We start from the raw sequence: 16,323 nt of genomic DNA on the forward strand, positions 1-16,323 counted from the left end.
AAAGCTTGCTCGAATTTGTATAGTCGCCAGTGTGATCACACATAAGTACTGTTGTATTGTACCATTACCATATATTATGTGTGGTTTGATGAAAGGTCTCCTGATGAAGTTGTACTGTATGTATAATGTACTGTACAGTTGTTAATTTGCACTTTTCTATTGTTATCAGGTAATGGCGGATGGTGGATAACATTAGTTTCTTTAATATGCTAGATTTACCTAGAACTCTTTAGTAAAGGGGAATAGTTCTTTGTTCTTACCCTTTATAACCAAGGGCTAGAGCTAATTACTGCTAGATGTCAGTTAATTAACCCAAAAGGTAGTGATAAATACCCGGCCTTTTCTAAACTCTTTTTCTAACAGTGTTCTCAAAGTTGCGCATCACCATGTAGCACTATTGACCTACAATTATTCTTCACATACTCTCTTCTAGACCTCTCTCATGGTCTGAGGAGCTGTTGAACAGGAGCTAGTACCCTGACAAAGTGTGGTGTCTAAAATCTACAAAACCCTAATCCTGCTGCACCCAAACACTACACCCCATAAGTCAGAATGTGGGAAAGGGAGTTAAACCAGACTTTTACACCAGCTGAAACAGAAAAAAAGCCATCTACAACAACCTCTACAGCACCAGATCTCCAGATGTGTCAGAAATATGGTTTCCGGTTAAGTAACACTATACGTAAAAGCTGTAAAACTCCATCCGCAGAATCGGAATTGCTTACCCTTCTTTAAAGCAAACCCCTGGATTTTTCAGTTTATTCCCCTTTCTTACTAGCAGCCGCCAGATTACTCATCCCCACCAATTGGATATCTACAGACTTACTTTTGCTTGAAATGTGGAAATTGAAAGTAGACCAAATATAATGCCTACAGCATTTATCACATTGGGTAGCCACGTTCTAGGTAAACACTTCTAAGGCAAATGTTCTAGGCAATCACTCTACATAAAGTCTATATTTCACAAGGTTAACTCCTGCAGTGCCATTTACCACCTGCCATCATCTACCTCAGATACTGCTATTGCAGCTGTTCAAGATTTGTGCCTCGACTATTTTAAAGATTTTTAGTAAAAGTTACCTGTCATGCTACAACATCCTTTGAGTCGGTGTCTTTGTCTACACCACACACATAGCGAGCATGGTGCGCTCTAGTCCTACTCTGCAGTTTTACAGACTCTAGTCCAGTTTCAGTAACTATTTACACATGGACTGTTTTTTTGCACAACTAACTTGGGAGGATTGCTTTCTGGTGTATTATGCTCGAGTTCTCGATCAGTGCATCAACAAAGCCTCTGTCCAATGCACACCCACCTTAGGCAGTTGTGATAGGCCCAACTCTATTAAAGGATCAAATATATATATATATATATATATATATATATATGGGAAGGGTTTATAGGGAAAGTATGAATGTTCTTTATTTAATATTCAAAAAGATATGAAAAAAACACACACTCACACAGGCACCAACACTGGGGTCTGTGTGATGTCACATGAAGAGAATTTGTTACAAAACTGACAGTTATGCAAAAAATGGGATCTCAGGACACCTCCAAATGAATGTATCTAATGCAGTGTTGCCATCGTACAATGTTCCCATCAACACATGGAATAAAAATCAATAGGTATATATGTTGCAGTGAAATGATAGAATCCAGGGATTTGATCAAATCCGGGGAAATGATAAAATTCTATTATTTCCCCAGGGATTTGATCAAATCACTGACCCTCTTTCAGGGAAATGATGGAATAAACCATTGAGGTTTCGCCCGGCTCTATGTTTGGCGGCGGAGACGGACAGGGGAGCAGAGCGGCACACCTCCCAGCAGGCATATGGCAGCGGGGCGGATGGGACTGGAGGCGGACGGGTAGCAGAGGGGGACGTCTCCCAGCAGGCATATGGCAGCGAGGCGGATGGGACTGGAGGCGGACGGGACTGGAGGCGGACGGGTAGCAGAGTGGCACACCTCTCGGCAGGCATATGGCGGCGGGGCAGACGGGGAGCAGAGGAAACAGGCTGGGGGAGCAGGAGGCGTGTAGCAGGGGAAATGAGCGTAACGGGGAGCAGAGAGGAGGCAGACGGGGAGCATAGCGGACAGGCTGGGGGAACAGAGAGATGATACGGTAAGCAAATTCTATGTCGCGGGGGAAAATTATAGAATTCATTCCATCATTTCCCTGAAAGGGGTCAGTGATTTGATCAATTCCCTAGGGAAATGATGGAACGTCGCGGTCATTTCATCATTTCCCGGGATTTGATCAAATCCCTGATTCTATCATTTTACTGCAACAATTGCGGCTGAGCACAGTTGTGACGCGGCGGAGGGGGGATGGGCGGCAGCGACTCGGCCTTCCGTCCGAAGATGACGTTTGGCACAAGATGGCGGACGGCCCTTGACACGGATCAGGTAATGTATAAGGCACCACACTTCCGGGTACACGGGTGGGGGTGGTGGGACACGGGGAACGGGGCGATTCACAGACATAACATACATTACAAAGTTGTATAACTTTGTAATGTGTGTTATTCTGTGAATAATTTTTTTATTAAAATGTCTGAAAATATACTAGTAGATTTGATTGTAAGTTGTCATTACAGGCTGGGTTCACACTACGTATATTTCAGTCAGTATTGTGGTCCTCATATTGCAACCAAAACCAGGAGTGGATTGAAAACACAGAAAGGCTATGATCACACAATGTTGAAATTGAGTGGATGGCCGCCAATTAATGGCAAATATTTGCTGTTATTTTAAAACAACGGCCGTTATATTGAAATAATGGCAGTTATTTACTGTTATATGGCGGCCTTTCACTCAATTTCAACATTGTGTGAACAGATCCTTTCTGTGTTTTTAATGCACTCCTGGTTTTGGTTGCAATATGAGGACCACAATACTGACTGAAATATAAGTAGTGTGAACCCAGCTTAAAAGTGCATATAAAATGAGCTAGAATGTTAAAACAGTTTATGGTTAATGTTATATTTATTTGTCTATGCAGAGAAATGCCAGAAAAAATGGCATATATTCAACAATTCATTTATTTATTTTTTCATAAATTCAGTTTTTTTGCTGTAATTCTGTAACAGGTAACAAATGTCCACAGAAGACCAAGAAGCACAAAGGGATGAGCTATTAGCCCTGGCTAGTATTTACTCTGAGGATGAATTTAAGAGGGCAGAGGGGAATTTCCCTGGAGGGGAATGTAATTTATGTCTAGAACTACCTTCAGATTTTGTAATATCTATAAAAAGTGAGTATGGAAAAAAATACATATATACAGTATATCTCAAATGACATTGTTTAAATCATACCTGTCGCTAAAAATAGCTTTTGACTTCATCAGACATGTGACATACCTCATGGCAAGCCTCACAAACATAGATGACAATAGACAGGACCTATCCCATTAAGATGAATGTGATACATTACTGAGTGTACTCTGTGACCTGTCAAGAAGTAATCCCACAGGGAGCTGCTATTGTCTTCTCTATCTACTGGTGTCACGTTTCACTGTAATTCTGTACAGATCACTTTACAGCAGCCTCCTCTTATCACTAAAGACAGAACAGGAAGAACAGTTTCACACCTAGTGGGGACAATAAAAACTACAAGATTTCAGGATTAATTAATATAGATAGTATAAAAAAATAACAGAAAAAAACATCACGAAAAATAATTAAAAACTAACAAAAAATTTGGGGGAAAAAAAAAAATTTCCAATGACACTTTCCATTAAAATGCAGCAGTTAATCTTTTTGGCAGGATTGAGTTTTGCTTTTGAATATTTCCTGAAAAAAAAAGGTAAATCTATTGGCGAATATAAACAAGGGCGGCATACAAGGCAATCTGTAAATCTGACATATACCTTTGGGAGGTTGCAGGTTCAGAAATACAAACGAGTATCAGTTTGGATACTGTGACGAGTCAAAAGATAAGTGCAAAGTGTTGAGACTCATACAAGAAAAAATAAGGAATCTTAAGGATTTAATACATAAGCATGGTAGTAAGTGAAAAGAGGTATGGAGAGGTTAGGATAATCCATAAGCCATGTAATACTGTACATTTGGGATCATGAGGCAAACATGAAACGCTAAAAACATTTTTTGTGTTTTGTTTTTTTGTTCAAGGCAACAGTGCAACAAACTCCAGTGCAGACAACTTTGAGGCCACCGTGCTCTTTCTTCCACCAATTGTGCTAAACATTGAACTCCCCCTCGATTACCCATCTACTACACCCCCCAACTTCACACTAAGCTGCAAGTGGCTTTCAGCAGCACAGGTTAGTATACTGACAGGCTTCCTTAGAGAAACTGAGTATATTTATGGGTCACCTTCCTAAAAATAGTATTACCATGGGAGAATATACTTGTGAGACAGCAAGATATTCTCTGCATGAATCTGTCAATAAAAACTTCAGTGTGGTTGCATATACAGTACCAGATATATTCTCCGAAAATAACCATACATATCAGATATGCTTTGAGGCTTATTCATGAAGGGGTTAATCCCCTGTGAGAACACTTCTAGTTTGCTGATACCTATTTGCTGGCCTGCACAACTACAGCGATCACTCCACAGAGTATGTACAAGTCAGTCTAGGTGGGGGGACTGAACTGCTGCGCACTTGTGACCACCACCTCAAAAGACATCAGAGGATGACAAAACAAGTGAGTATATCCAGCAATATCCACAAAAAAGCTGAAAAATTTTAAATATTAAAAATGAAAAACAGTTATGTTTTGTGTGATGTAGCAGAGAAACAATGTAAAAGGGGTTATCCAGCAAAAATCTTTTTATTTCAAATTAACTGGTTTCAGAAGGTTATATAGATCTGTATTTTAATTCTATTTAAAAATCTCAAGTCTTCATACTTATTAGCTGCTGTATGTCATGCAGGAATTGTTTTTTTTTTTTATTTCAGTACGACACACTGTTCTCTGCTGAGTTTTGGGCACATAAAAGGCAAAAGAAAGCAAAAACATTCTGAGATTTCACTCTTAAACTAGAGTGTTTTAACACACAAAAAAGTGAGAAAGTGAAACGTATGAAATAGTAATAAAGTTTGTTGTAACTTCTCTTGGTAGATCTTTGTTAAAGGGGTTATCCAGCGCTACAAAAACATGGCCACTTTCCCCCTACTGTTGTCTCCAGTTTGGGTGGGGTTTTAAAACTCAGTTCCATTAAAGTAAATGGAGCTCAATTGCAAACCGCACCTGAACTGGAGACAACAGTGGGGGGGAAAGTGGCCATGTTTTTGTAGTGCAAAACATTTCCTTATATCCGCTAGGTATTCTTCTAGATATCACCCATACAATAATAATTATGAAATAGAGGGTTTGATGGCTGGTGTACAAAAACAAACTCCTCCAGCTGTAACAAAACGACAGTTTCTATCATGGCTGGACAACAAGAGACAAAGCTTTAAATGTTAAAGCACAATGGGAATTATAGTTTTGCAAAAGCAGCAGCCCGCTAATTTGATACTTGTGATTTAGAGCATCCCGATGACTCCCTACTTCCTAATATATTCGATGCTTTAATGGTATAGTATAGCCTGTGAAGAATTCTGAACTGGATCTGCTTGTGATCTTGCCCAGTGGAACATAACCCTATTCCTATGTACACATCTTCTTTTTTTTGGACCTATATCTATCTTAGTATAACAAAGTGTTCACGCCATTAATCACTTTTTATGTAATGGGCAGCCGGTGTGGACTCCCGTTCTTGTAAACCAATCTGACTTTGAATCACGCTAGAGAACAAAGTGCCGTCTAGGTTTTTAAGGTTCTAAGGACCAGACAGTGCTAGTGCTTAGCACCAAGGGAACAGGTGGATAAGTCATCAGGCTGGGTTGTCAACGGCATAATTGGAACGATACCAGGGATAAGACAGAGGTGTTGCAAAACACAGGAGGAAGGTCAGGGAAAGGGGCTTAAGGCCCTATTCCACGGACCGATTAACGGCCGTATTCGGCCAAAATCGGCCATTACGGCCTATAATCGTCCCGTGGAATAGAGGGCAACAATCAGCCGACATCGTTCATGTCAGCTGATCGTTGTGGCGCTTGTTTTTCAAACATGTTGTACCAATTGCACCTTCTTTAGAATACCCTAAGCATTTATTCTTTAACATACTTGCACTGTTTGCACTACTTATTCAGATTTTTTTTATATATATTTTTTTAGCTCACTTTGTTATGCCAACATTTAGATGACCTATGGGAGGAGAACAAGGGATCCGTTGTCTTGTTTTCATGGATTCAGTTTCTCAAGGAGGAGACACTTGATTACTTGAATATAAAATCTCCATATGAGATTGAAGTGTCTAGCAATGGTGTACAGGACTGGATGCAATCCCCTGAGAAGACCCTTACTGATGGGGTCTTATTGGAAAGGGGAGCACTGGACAGACGGGCTATACAGGATGTGCAGTCAGTGCCTGCCCTGATTAAATACATTCTGGACTTCAGTAGAGCTCAGCAGAAAAAGACTTTTGATCGAAAACCATTCTCATGCAATATCTGCTTAATGGAGAGGTTGGGCAGTGAGTGCACCCACTTTAAGCCTTGCCAACATGTGTACTGTAACACCTGTCTCAAAGATTATTATGAAGTCCAGATTAAGGACGGACAAGTCAGTTCCCTGAACTGTCCAGAACCAGAGTGCACATCTGTTGCAACACCTGCTCAGGTAAGTGAAAGCTTGTTGGATCTCATGTGTAAATAATTTGCATCTTAACCACTCAACAAACATTTGCTCATTCGTCGGCTGAACACTCTATTACACAGGGTATATTGGCCTTTGTTGGAACAAAATCACCTGGTAGATAACCTCCCACAACTAAACACTCACTCTGTTTAGATTGATCTCCCAGGTTGCATAAAATTCTAAAGCTTATATTTCAGTGCTGGAACAAAAAATTGAGGTAAGAATTATAATTCCTGAATCAGGGTAAGAAGCCCTATTGCACACTGTGCACACTGCCTTTACTTTTTTTTTTTTTTGAAGTCATCTTAAAAAAAAGTTGATGACAGGTCCGCAATAACTGACTGCAGTGCTGTCCCATCTCAGTCAGTGATTGGTTGTGAGATGAGGTGGCTGGGGTCAGTGGGGGAGTGTGGAGAAGTAAGCATAAGATGTTTATTATGTTTTATATAGGGGCAGCACTATATTAACATTTTTAAATGACAGATAAAAGTGCCCTTTTAATAGAGAAGGTAAACAGAAGGGGGTCCAATACTAAACCTTGGGGTACCCCACTTATAACCGGGAACCATTTAGAATAGGAATCATTGACCTTCACTCTCTGGTACAGTCCTTATGCCAGTTTTCATTACAGTTACAAACTAAACTATTTTAACCCATAGACCTTAATTTACCCATGAGACGTCCATGCGGGACTGTATCAAATGCCTTTACATAATCTTGGTACACTATATCCACAGCCACCCCACTATCCAGGCTTCTACTCACCTCTTCATAAAAACATATTAGGTTGGTTTAACAGCTTCTATCCTTAGTAAAACTCTGCTGGTTATCACTTATAATACTATTACCCACTACATATACCGGTATGTAGTCCCTTATAAGCCTCTTGAATAGTTTCCCCACAATGGATGTTAAGAGTACAGGTCTATAGTTACCTGGGGGAGACCTACAGCCCTTTATGCAGATTGTATTGAATATTAAAAGGCATTCTTCTGTTACTTTTAAAAATGGGAAAATACTGATAATGTAAATGTTAATGTTGACTTATAAGCCATATGTGTATACAGTTGTAACTTGTTCATGTCTACTTGCAGGTAAAGGATCTGGTAGGGGAGCAGCTTTTTAGCCGCTATGATGATCTCCTTTTGCAGTTAGGCCTGGATTCAATGGCTGATGTTGTTTACTGCCCACGTATAACCTGTCAGGCACCCGTAATTCAGGAGCCAGAGAGTACAATGGGCATGTGCTCTGTCTGTCAATATGCATTTTGTATCCTTTGCAAAATGACTTTCCATGGAATTGCTCCTTGCAAAGTACCTGAAGGTATGTTTAGTAGCTTCTGTCTATGTGCAGACATGCACAAAGGTAAATGTGGTATTATTTTAGGCTACAGGTAGAGTGTCTTTTTATAGCGCTACTAATTGTCTTTAACTTAGGCTATGTTCACACACAGTAAAATTAAAGCCAATTTTTCAGCCATAAGGAGCTTCAAGCTCAATCTGGCCAGCTACCTCGGTGGTTAAGGGGTAGTAATACTGACTTGTCCCAGTATATTGATAACTTGATGTAGCCTGTTCTGCATTTAATCATTTTTAAGCATGATGTTATCAATATGCTCTTCATTTAGGCCATATTTAAACATGGCAGCATAAGTGTGGAAGGAAAATAAAAGGGAACAAACTGTGGGCTGGCTGAAACCAGTAGTTCCATGACAGTTGTGTTGCTATCATGTTGGTTTCCATTTGGTTACCCCACATTCTGTGGACTGGTAAAGTGAAAGGGACACTGGAAGGTGTAGATGGTGGTATGTACCTACAAAGTTACATAATTAGTACATACGGTTCCCCTGGTGTTGTGATGCAATTATAAAGCCAGAAACTGGAGTGGTGAAAAAAGTCAAAAAGTTAATTATATGGAAGGCAAAGTCTATTGGTTACAATGAAACATAAAGCTTAAGCAGGATGTCACCCTTTCGGAAGTAAGGTAAGATGTTGGGGTATCTGGAGCTCCAGAAATCCACAAATGTCTACAGAAAACTGCACCAGGCACACCAATAGCTCAGTCGCAAAGGAGAAAACCAGTGGAGAGAGGGAGGACAGTAGTGGTGGGTGCCTCTTCTCAGTCCTCAAGAAGTTGACAACTCCAGTTTACTCTGACATAAAATACGGACCAAACCCCATCCTTCCCATGCAACTTCAAATGAAATTTAGCTTGTTGCTATCAAAGGCAATGATATGCTCCGCCATAAAATTAGATTTTGTGCTTTTATGCACTTCTCTTGCATTTTTTGTAGTACTTATGTGTCTTGTTTTCCTGATCTCTCCCAGAAAAAAATGATGACTTAGATGAAGAGGATACAGATGATGATGAGGAGGAGGATGAAATGGAATATCTTGCAAGACAGGCTAATAAGATAAAGAATGTGTCGTGGATAAAGGAGAGCACCAAGCCCTGTCCTGGCTGTAGATCTCCCATTGAGGTAAAATATCAGACAGGTTGAGATAACTTTATACCTGGTACCTTGTATGTCAGCTTTTTATACCATAGGCTTTTGCATACATTGGTGGGGTTCACACTTTGAATTCTGAAAGAAGTATGACTTTCCAGTGGTTGATATCAATAAAGTAATACATATACTGGTAGATGAGAACAATTCAACCGGCACCAGCTGACTAATACATTTACTGGATTATGCCAGGATATAAGCTTAGGTTCTGAGCCTAAATCCTAACAGAGTCCACCAATTTTCTGCATTAAAGTGAATAAGGTATTTTATAACCTATTCAATTTAACTAAATCAGTATGAAATCATGAACAAGCTGCAGATTTTAAAGGGAACTGTACCTGATAGGAAAGTCATGCACATTCCATCATATTCATTTATTGTCGATCTGTTTTGCAGTTATAGGCTATGTTTACACAATGTAAAAGTACGGGTCACGGAACAGCCGATCTCATACGCCATGTGAACATGGCCATAGATTAAAAACCCAATATGTAAGTGAGCTGCTTTGGTGCATTGGGGCGTTTCCTGCCACTCAGTGCACTTGCCTGTCTGTTAGTACTATTTTCTTTGTAAAATTACTTAAAGGGGTTTTCTGGTCATTATTCATAATTTAACATTTATCTGGGGCTTGCAGGAAACATAACAAACATGTATACTTACCCCTTTATACTGCTGCAGGTTTCTAGCCTACCTGGCTTCTGCTGACATTTTGTGGGCTTGAAATGCCTGCTTGGCATAGCAGCATATTCTGTTTATGCTGAGTGGACATTTTCTGTCCACATGACACATCAGTGGAAGCTTTAAGAATGAAAATAAATTTAGGAGTCACAAGTGTTTGCATTCTGGCAGTTTTAGAAACATGATACTCCTTGGCCCATCACCTAATACAAAGTACAGTTCACCACAGTTTATCAATAAAAATCTCTACATGCCAAGTAAACTAAATCTGAAATGAGTCTCCTTGATTGAAAAGTTGTGTCATAGATTTCCAGTAACTTAAGTCTCTATTTTTTGCTAAATATATCTGATGGCTCAATAGGAGTCTAGAAGCTCCTATATACTGGTGCCTTTGAACTATGTCTGTCATATGTCCCAACACCAACTGAGAAGGAATTGTATATGAAGGTATATTTTTTTCTTTTACAGAAAAATGGTGGTTGTAACAAAATGTTCTGCTCGAGGTGCAGGACCCCCTTTTGCTGGCTATGTTTGAAAATATTGTATAAAACAAAGCAAGAACCTGTACATAACGATTATTCTGGAGAATGTATCAGTAGGTATGTATTTAGCATGATCATTATGGCCGATAATTGCTTTGTGTAAAAAAAAAAGGGCAACAATCAGCCGACATGCACAAACACTAGCAATCCGGATAGCAATGATCTGCTGTTGCCGCACTGTGCGCCAGGGGCGGCGGCAGCAGACTGCCGCTACCTTCTATGGGCTGCTCAGACGATTCGGGGAACAAGGAGCAAGCGAGCACTGACCTGACAGGACGACGCTCGATTGCTCCTGCTGATCGCCCCGTGTAATAGGGGCTTTAGACAAATCCATTGACAAATCCACAGAATCTGTAGAGACAAAGCATAACCAGGAAAACTCTTCATGATGTCATAGGCCAGATGGATAACGAAGACACCCCCTTTGAGTCACTGGATGTAACTGCACACTAATCATTTATGTGGTTTGCAGAGCCTGTGTACCGTTACCTTTCAATGGGTCAGTATATGGGGGAAATACTGGTCTCTATTTAATGGGTTTTATTTAGTAATGGTATGGTGGTATTAGTCACTTTAAAATATGTGCTTCTTATACGCTGGTATAACTGGTAGCTGGTTTTGGTTTACTAAATTTGGTCACTAACAATGTGATGTGATAGATAATAATAATAATAATAATTTTTATTTATATAGCTCCGACAGATTCCGCAGCACTTTACAATTCTGGGGGGACATACATAGACAAAAAGCAGTCATTACAGGGATATACATATAATTATCCATATATGAGGAATGAGGACATGATGTTAATATGATATCAGTCTTGGTGGTGGTGGAGTGTCTGCAGAGTATGGGCTATGAACCAGTGTGTGGATCCTCCCTGCAGAAAAGGTAAGTCTGTAAGTATGTATGTGAGTATGTATTGTGTGGGGGTGTACTATATAGGTATAAGTATTTATGTATGTGCATTTGTTCATATTTGCTTCTGTCTGTATGTATTGTGCATTTTTTTTATAACACTTTATTTAATTTTTTCAATATAAACATCAAAAACTTACATAGGGCGCACAGAGCAAAAGTTATAAGAACAAGTAAGGTACAAGATTGGCGTACAGCTCAAAGCACTCATATGTAGGGACATGTAGAAAATAGGGGGGACGGGAAGAGAAGGGGGGGGAGAGTTGTATTGTGCATATTGGTGGAGTATGTATGTACATATGTAATGTGCATTCATTTGTAATGTGTGTTCCTAAATTTTTTACCCATGTAATGTGCACATTGTGTATGTACATGTGTATAATCAATGTACAGACTGCAGGTTAGAAGTCGCTACCCTGATGTTATGTTCCCATAGAACACAGAACACTGGGGATAAAGGGAAATTTCTTACCTTCATCATCCGCGCCACTTTCTTGAAATCTTGACTTCATTCAATATGTAAATGAGGCGGTTTGGTGCACTGAGGATGGGACTAACATCTTCAGTGCATCAGTTCAGCCTGCCCCCTCCTCCTATTAATGAATATTGTGCATGTTGGCTGGTTGATTTAAAACATGACCTATTACAGGAAACGATTATCTGCCGGAACAGCCTTCAATCGGCCAAGTATGGCCAATAATCTCTTAGTGTAATAGTACCCTTAGTTCCCTTTTGTAAACCAGTAATGTTTTAGACCTTGATGTTCAGAGCAAAATGAAACCTTTGTGCTCAGGCCGTGCTTTATGGTCACCCAAAAGCAGAATGCACTGCTTATCTGGGACCAGGCACTGCCGGGAAGGAAATGATGAGAATCGTGGCCAGAGCATGAGCACCAAGATTTCATTTGTTACCCGTTTAAAATACACAGATAACAGTTGTGTTTTTTTTTATATAATTATTATCTCATAGAAACATTGCCTTGTAATATAGCATATATCCTACAAGCTGTGCTGGAGTTAAGCCCTGTACTGCTCAACTTGTATCTGGAAAATGTAAATTATTTTCTGTGTTTTTTCATTTACAGATCAAGCACTATTTTTGGAGACGGAGAAGATTGAGTTGTGGCTTTGTGACTGGTTCTTGCAATAATATTTTACCATTCTGATGACCAGAAGATGCAGAATAACTCTCTAATAATCCCTTACCCTTACCTCTAATAATACATGACCCTTACCTTTAATAATACATGAACCTTACCTTTATTAATCCCTGACCCTTACGCCATTTTCACATGAAAGCTTGCTCGAATTTGTATAGTCGCCAGTGTGATCACACATAAGTACTGTTGTATTGTACCATTACCATATATTATGTATAATGTACTGTAAAGTTGTTAATTTGCACTTTTCTATTGTTATCAGGTAATGGTGGATGGTGGATAACATTAGTTTCTTTAATATGCTAGATTTACCTAGAACTCTTTAGTAAAGGGGAATAGTTCTTTGTTCTTACCCTTTATAACCAAGGGCTAGAGCTTATTACTGCTAGATGTCAGTTAATTAACCCAAAAGGTAGTGATAAATACCCGGCCTTTTCTAAACTCTTTTTCTAACAGTGTTCTCAAAGTTGCGCATCACCATGTAGCACTATTGACCTACAATTATTCTTCACATACTCTCTTCTAGACCTCTCTCATGGTCTGAGGAGCTGTTGAACAGGAGCTAGTACCCTGACAAAGTGTGGTGTCTAAAATCTACAAAACCCTAATCCTGCTGCACCCAAACACTACACCCCATAAGTCAGAATGTGGGAAAGGGAGTTCAACCAGACTTTTACCCCAGCTGAAACAGAAAAAAAGCCATCTACAACAACCTCTACAGCACCAGATCTCCAGATGTGTCAGAAATATGGTTTCCGGTTAAGTAACACTATACGTAAAAGCTGTAAAACTCCATCCGCAGAATCGGAATTGCTTACCCTTCTTTAAAGCAAACCCCTGGATTTATCAGTTTATTCCCCTTTCTTACTAGCAGCCGCCAGCTTACTCATCCCCACCAATTGGATATCTACAGACTTACTTTTGCTTGAAATGTGGAAATTGAAAGTAGACCAAATATAATGCCTACAGCAATGATCACATTGGGTAGCCACGTTCTAGGTAAACACTTCTAAGGCAAATGTTCTAGGCAATCACTCTACATAAAGTCTATATTTCACAAGGTTAACTCCTGCAGTGCCATTTACCACCTGCCATCATCTACCTCAGATACTGCTATTGCAGCTGTTCAAGATTTGTGCCTCGACTATTTTAAAGATTTTTTAGTAAAAGTTACCTGTCATGCTACAACATCCTTTGAGTCGGTGTCTTTGTCTACACCACACACATAGCGAGCATGGTGCGCTCTAGTCCTACTCTGCAGTTTTACAGACTCTAGTCCAGTTTTAGTAACTATTTACACATGGACTGTTTTTTTGCACAACTAACTTGGGAGGATTGCTTTCTGGTGTATTATGCTTGAGTTCTCGATCAGTGCATCAACAAAGCCTCTGTCCAATGCACACCCACCTTAGGCAGTTGTGATAGGCCCAACTCTATTAAAGGATCAAATAAATATATATATATATATATATATATATATATATATATATATATATATGGGAAGGGTTTATAGGGAAAGTATGAATGTTCTTTATTTAATATTCAAAAAGATATGAAAAAAACACACACTCACACAGGCACCAACACTGGGGTCTGTGTGATGTCACATGAAGAGAATTTGTTACAAAACTGACAGTTATGCAAAAAATGGGATCTCAGGACACCTCCAAATGAATGTATCTAATGCAGTGTTGCCATCGTACAATGTTCCCATCAACACATGGAATAAAAATCAATAGGTATATATGTTGCAGTGAAATGATAGAATCCAGGGATTTGATCAAATCTGGGGAAATGATAAAATGAACACGCCGTTCCATTATTTCCCCAGGGATTTGATCAAATCACTGACCCTCTTTCAGGGAAATGATGGAATAAACCATTGAGGTTTCGCCCGGCTCTATGTTTGGCGGCGGAGACGGACAGGGGAGCAGAGCGGCACACCTCCCAGCAGGCATATGGCAGCGGGGCGGATGGGACTGGAGGCGGACGGGTAGCAGAGGGGGACGTCTCCCAGCAGGCATATGGCAGTGAGGCGGATGGGACTGGAGGCGGACGGGACTGGAGGCGGACGGGTAGCAGAGTGGCACACCTCTCGGCAGGCATATGGCGGCGGGGCAGACGGGGAGCAGAGGAAACAGGCTGGAAGAGCAGGAGGCGTGTAGCAGGGGAAATGAGCGTAACGGGGAGCAGAGAGGAGGCAGACGGGGAGCATAGCGGACAGGCTGGGGGAACAGAGAGATGATACGGTAAGCAAATTCTATGTCGCGGGGGAAAATTATAGAATTCATTCCATCATTTCCCTGAAAGGGGTCAGTGATTTGATCAATTCCCTAGGGAAATGATGGAACGTCGCGGTCATTTCATCATTTCCCGGGATTTGATCAAATCCCTGATTCTATCATTTTACTGCAACATATATGCCGTTAAAGTGCAAGTGCTCAAAACATGTAACACGGCTCAAATGGTTAATACAACCAATAAGCAGTAACTTAAGGGGGAAAAAATACACATAAGGTATGCAACATCACACGAACAGGGGGGGGGGGGGGTTGACAACAAGGCACCAGTACGCCTATCACACATCCCCTGCCCCAAACCTGTGAGCCAGCAATGGAGGGTCTCAGGTCCACAACCTGATGCATGTTTTGCTGAAATAGCTTCTTCCGGGGTATATATATATATATATATATATATATATATATATATATATATATATATCATGGCTGCTTGCTAGGAGTCACCACAGTATACCACCAGATGCAAGCATTAGAACTATAACCTGTCCTGGATTACACCAGCTAAAAAGATTCCCTTTTGGAAGTAACGCGCATATGACCCAATGTACCATTTTACTAGTGCACTATTTTCCAGCAGTGTTGTAGGTCTTGTAAAGCAGTACAGGAAATTTATTTTCTACAGCCAGCAGAAAGGCAGACAGTGTTCTGCTCAAATCATCCCAGCCACTGGCCTAATAACCGGCCTGTGATAAGCAAACACCACTGGTAAATTTATTTAAAAAAAATTAAAATGCTCCCCTCAAACACAAAATCAACTTGTGGCACTGGGCCACAAGAAGCCACACTATGTAAATACACAGATTCTCTGTATAGAAACAACCACCATGCATTCTATGCTACACAGAAAAAGGAAAGGATAATCTTACCAGTTCCAGAAGTCTTCTTGTAGTTGGAGATAGTGTTGAATGGTGGTGTTCCAGGGGTGAAGATCAAACTACAGTTCTAGATTAGGGACCAGCTGACCCTTTTGTATGCCAGCCAGGGTCACAGGGTCCTATGCTAGCCTGCTCGCTCAGGGTAGATCAGGGAACTTGTCCTGAAAAGGGCGACCCCTACCCTGTTCTACCCTTTTGTGAATCACCCTTAACCCCTTCAGAACCATTTTTGAACTTTTCTTTTTACCTTCTCGGCCATAGTGCTTAATATAATCATATTCCATAAGATATGCTGCAAAAGCAGAAAATTTTTTTTTGTGGGTTTTTGTATTTACGCCTATGGTATCCTACTTTTCATGTACATGTGCAGGTCATTTACCCTACTGCTCAGGACCAGAAGAAAACCTGTTGAGAACAAGGATCATTATGATGGGAGTTCCCGCTCTTGCTAACAGTGGTGTCCATACACCTTTACTAACTGTTCTCCTGAACGTGAATATGTGAATATGCTGTGTCACATGTTTTCTATCATATGTTTAATATAGAAAAACCACCTTAAGAATTAAGAAACAGTAAATATACAAAATGAAATAAGCTAAAAATCAAAAGTGAACTCCTGAGATGGAAATAC

General features: G+C 40.2%; 1 protein-coding gene across 1 annotated transcript; it reads left to right on the top strand.

The window, feature by feature from the left end:
- Window positions 1-3,100: 3,100 nt before the first annotated feature.
- Window positions 3,101-13,705, top strand: LOC138793243 (E3 ubiquitin-protein ligase RNF14-like). The gene is made up of 7 exons (XM_069971693.1): window positions 3,101-3,257; window positions 4,135-4,286; window positions 6,193-6,696; window positions 7,809-8,037; window positions 9,042-9,193; window positions 10,367-10,497; window positions 12,443-13,705. The coding sequence occupies exons 1-7, from the start codon at window positions 3,101-3,103 to the stop codon at window positions 12,474-12,476; spliced, it is 1,359 nt and encodes a 452-aa protein (XP_069827794.1). The 3' UTR covers window positions 12,477-13,705.
- The last annotated feature ends 2,618 nt before the right edge of the window (window positions 13,706-16,323 follow it).

Source organism: Dendropsophus ebraccatus, chromosome 1 (assembly GCF_027789765.1).
Source record: "Dendropsophus ebraccatus isolate aDenEbr1 chromosome 1, aDenEbr1.pat, whole genome shotgun sequence".
In the NCBI taxonomy this organism is placed as follows: domain Eukaryota; kingdom Metazoa; phylum Chordata; class Amphibia; order Anura; family Hylidae; genus Dendropsophus; species Dendropsophus ebraccatus.